Source organism: Aplysia californica, unplaced genomic scaffold (genome assembly GCF_000002075.1).
Source record: "Aplysia californica isolate F4 #8 unplaced genomic scaffold, AplCal3.0 scaffold00499, whole genome shotgun sequence".
NCBI classification, from domain to species: Eukaryota; Metazoa; Mollusca; class Gastropoda; order Aplysiida; family Aplysiidae; genus Aplysia; species Aplysia californica.
Genome location: NW_004797769.1, coordinates 459,611 through 463,477, shown reverse-complemented (window position 1 = coordinate 463,477; position 3,867 = coordinate 459,611). Strand labels below are relative to the sequence as shown.

At 38.8% G+C, this 3,867-nt stretch overlaps 1 protein-coding gene across 2 annotated transcripts in view; it reads left to right on the top strand.

Moving 5' to 3' along the window:
- Positions 1–3,867, top strand: part of LOC101859355 (protein patched homolog 3) — a 43,105-nt gene that overhangs the window by 12,526 nt on the left and 26,712 nt on the right. For both annotated transcript variants that reach the window (XM_013086743.2, XM_013086744.2), the window contains exons 4-6: positions 519–589; positions 1,521–1,637; positions 2,831–2,948. In XM_013086743.2, coding sequence (XP_012942197.1) covers positions 519–589; positions 1,521–1,637; positions 2,831–2,948 — 306 coding nt within the window. The remainder of the gene's footprint in view (positions 1–518; positions 590–1,520; positions 1,638–2,830; positions 2,949–3,867) is intronic.

The window sequence follows — 3,867 nt, the reverse complement described above, 5'->3', positions numbered from 1 at the left end:
CACACACACTCTCTCTCTCTCTCTCTCTCTCTCTCACTCACTCTCACACTCACACTCACGCACACTCTCACAAGCGAGCACACATGCGCACAGGTGCACACATACTCACAGACGCACGCTTATCCCAGACACACATTTATTGTGTTACTCCGCGGAGTTGTTGTCTGTTGCACTCACAGAGGAGGGGGAGGGGAGGGGAGAGAGGAGAGGTGTGGAGGAGACAGGAGAGAGCAGACAAGAGAGAGGAGAGAGAGAGAGAGAGGAGAGAGAGAGAGAGAGAGAGAGAGAGAGAGAGAGAGAGAGAGAGAGAGAGAGAGAATGCAAATTAATGTTTCAGTGTCTTGGCATTAAAGATTAATCTGATCTATCACACTGTAAAGCATGACATGCACATATTACTTGCATATCACTGTTTAAGAGTAAGGGAATTTTCTCTTTCTATACGTGTTATTTATCTTGCAAAATTGTATGGAACTTACTATATTTACGGAGTTTCAAATCTGTTCCAAATGTTTCAGCTCTTGGATTACTATATTGAGTCAATAAACTTTGACATAAATGGCCGGAAGTTTCAAGATATGTGTGTAAGGTATGTCTGAATGTCATTAGCGCATTTTTATTTCCTTGATGAGTGCAATGTGTTTATAACAATCAGGCAGATGTTTCTGAGCTTTCCTGTAGTAAGGCAGAACTGAAAAATACTGGAGTTACAAAGGATAATGACCTTTTAATAATGGGAAAAAAACTAATCTTGATCTATAACAAAGCTTTCAGATTTTTCATCTGATCTAACTAATACACCGTAAATGTTTTTATAATATGCAACTCTATATGCTGCAGTTTCTTGCAATGCAAAACATTTATATGTAAAGAAAAAGTAAACTTGGCCTTGAATTTCACCAAATTAGTTCCCGACTATATTTTACATATTACACCTGCAGTTTGTTGATTTTTAAAGTAACAATACTCTTCAGTCCAAACTTGTTTACATTTTTGTTTCATTTAACAATGACTGTTCTCTTTTGTTGCACCAGAGGATTTACATTTGGCTTCTTTGTTACAAAAACCCCCAAACTTCTACTTCTTACCTTGATTCACTTCTTATTTTTTTATAATAAAAAAACAACAATTGTAGCCTCTTTTTTTAATGATTATTTCTTTAAACTCCAGGGTAACTATATTTATATTTGAAATTCCTATGCGGCATTTGACATTTCAATGTATACATTTGAGCTTGTTATTGTTATATTTTGACTTTTTATGATGTCATCCAGTATATTTATATTTTTTTCTAATTTGGTCTTTCTATGTGACATTGAATGTTTGAATATAATATATTTGATCTGGAAAAAAAATATAGTTAGCTGTGTTGTTTGTTTATTATTTATCTATTTACTAGAAGATTTTGTTGTTTTCTTTGTGATGTTGATTGTTTATTAATGTTTTTGTAAAAGTTAAGCTTTTTTCTCGTTTATTGTTATTTATTTATCTGAAGAGTTGTATTGTTTTCTTTTGTTTAGGATAGGAAAGTTCTGTTACGTTTCAAGCCTTTTAGAACTGTGGTTGTATGATGAAGCAGCCATCAGAGCTCTGACTAGGAATGACATCATTTCCATGATCAGCCGCACTAAAGTCAGGTGAGAGGAACAAAGACTGGTAAACATATATATATATGTGATATCGTTGCATTGATGTGGTTTGTGGAAGGATGGGGTGGGTACTCCTCCATAGGTTCCACATAAATAAGGTGGTAAAAGTAAAGTTGTTCCCGCATCTGATCCGGACATTTGGGATTGCCTTGTATGGGAGACAACTTCCTGGGTCTTCGGCATATTGTGGTAGGGTGGCCAGTTCCTTTCAACGCCGCCTTTACTTCCCCAACTCTTGGAGTCAGGTACCCATTACTGCTGGGTGGGCGAGAGGCTGCGAAAAAAATCCCCTGTGTCCGAATTGAGGCTAGAACCCGGACTTTCCATTTCGGAGACTAGTGCACTAACCGCTTCGCCACAGCACCCTCACTAAGCTAGTAAGCTAGTTAGTAAGTTTATTTAAGTGTTTGTCCATAAAAATAACAACACATCCAACTGACTTCCTACCTAAATTGGATCCGCAAGGATGCCCCACCTGACTGCCCGTTGTGTGACTGCCAGGATGAAACAGTATCACACCTTCTCTTTACCTGTCTTGCACTTAGCGACCTACATAGTGCCTACCTGCCTCCCCAGATATCAGAAATTCTTTATACAGCAACAAAACGCAGCTGATAAAAACCTGTAAATTCTTTGCCCTGTCGACAGGCCGAAGGGCTAGAACCCAGATGGCTGGTGGATCGGAAAAGTAAAGTCCATAGAAATAATCAATAATCAAAAGCGCTATCTTTAAAAAAAAAGTGAGCTATTATTGCTAATACTAAGTTTTATGAAGAGAGACAATGAATTTGAGCATTTGTATAGGTTAGTTAGATGTTCATGATTTGTTTTAGTGAATTGTTCAGTTTCTGCGGTATGCTTTGAAACTGCTCATAGAACTTTGCTCTGCCTTTTAAAAATTGTTTGTCATTTTTTAAATTCCCTATTGACACATTTTAAATCATCCAAGAGATGTGTTGTTTGGACTCTGCCTTTTAGAGCCTATCTGGCCTGGGTGGGAAAGAACATTTGAAATAAGTTGCTCACATGAGAATTAAACTCGAATCTGTTGCAGCCAAGAGTCTAACTCTTACACCAAAAAAGCTAGTTTTACCAATGTAAAGCATGACATGTCTATGTGAGTGAGAGAAAAGGCTGTGTTCTACTTTTTTTCTCTCTTTTTCCCCCCAATCTTTGAACAGCCCATTGTCGGGAGTGGATGTGGTCACTCTTCTTGGTGGTCAAATCACCCGAAATGAATCAGGTGTTGTGGTTGGTGCAGAGGCTTCAAAGGTGAACTGGGTGCTGGAGAAAGAAGAGGTGAGTACCCTCTGTTGATGAAGCGATATGCACCTTGTCAACTGGGAACCAGAGAAGGGGAGGTGGGCTGGTGGCTTATTGGTGGGCGGGGTGTATATTGATGTTAAATGTGAAATGCTGTTTGTTCAGGCTTCACTAACGAACCTAAGCCTGGTAATTTGAGATTTCTCCCAGTTGTGTTACATTTACTTGAGGAACAGATGTTCCATGTTTGCATGTTCAGTGTGCTTGGATGGAAATGATACTGTCGCATGTGAACCTTGCTTTAGGTATTGTATTCAAGGATGAATGTAAATACGGACAACACTATCCTACCTTTTGGTGAAATGCAAACCTTTGGAATTTTGAAACACAGTCCTCTATAAATCCCTTTGCTCTGTTGAAGCAGCAGTTTCACGAATAAAAAGTTTGTGTGTTTTGTCTTTGTTGTGCGGGTGTCTGTACCGGGATTGTTTTTTGATGCTGTTAGTAGAGATGGTTAGTTAAAAGGTGCCACCGGTACTGTTTGACATTACTGTGAGTCTTAGCTCACTCCATTCTTCCACTGTCACTTACAAGATGTGCTATGTGCAATATTTTGGAGCCCTCTCTTATCTATTTAACAATCCCCCCCCCCCCCAAGCAAAAATAACCCCCTGAAACATGTTAAATCTTATGGGTTTCTTTAATGCTTTTAGTAGAGATGGTTAGTTAGGAGGTGCTACTGGTACTGCTTGAAATTTTGTTTTGTGTACTTAAACTCACTCACCTCTCATCCTCTGGAACCTCCCAATATTTGTAAATTACCTTTCAGGTGTTGATAAAGCTGTCTTGTCTTGTCACATAAAAGATGTGCTACGTGCAACATTTTGGACCCTTCGCTTAACCTCCTGACCACCCCCCCCCAAAAAAAAACAACAACAACAAACAACAACCTAAA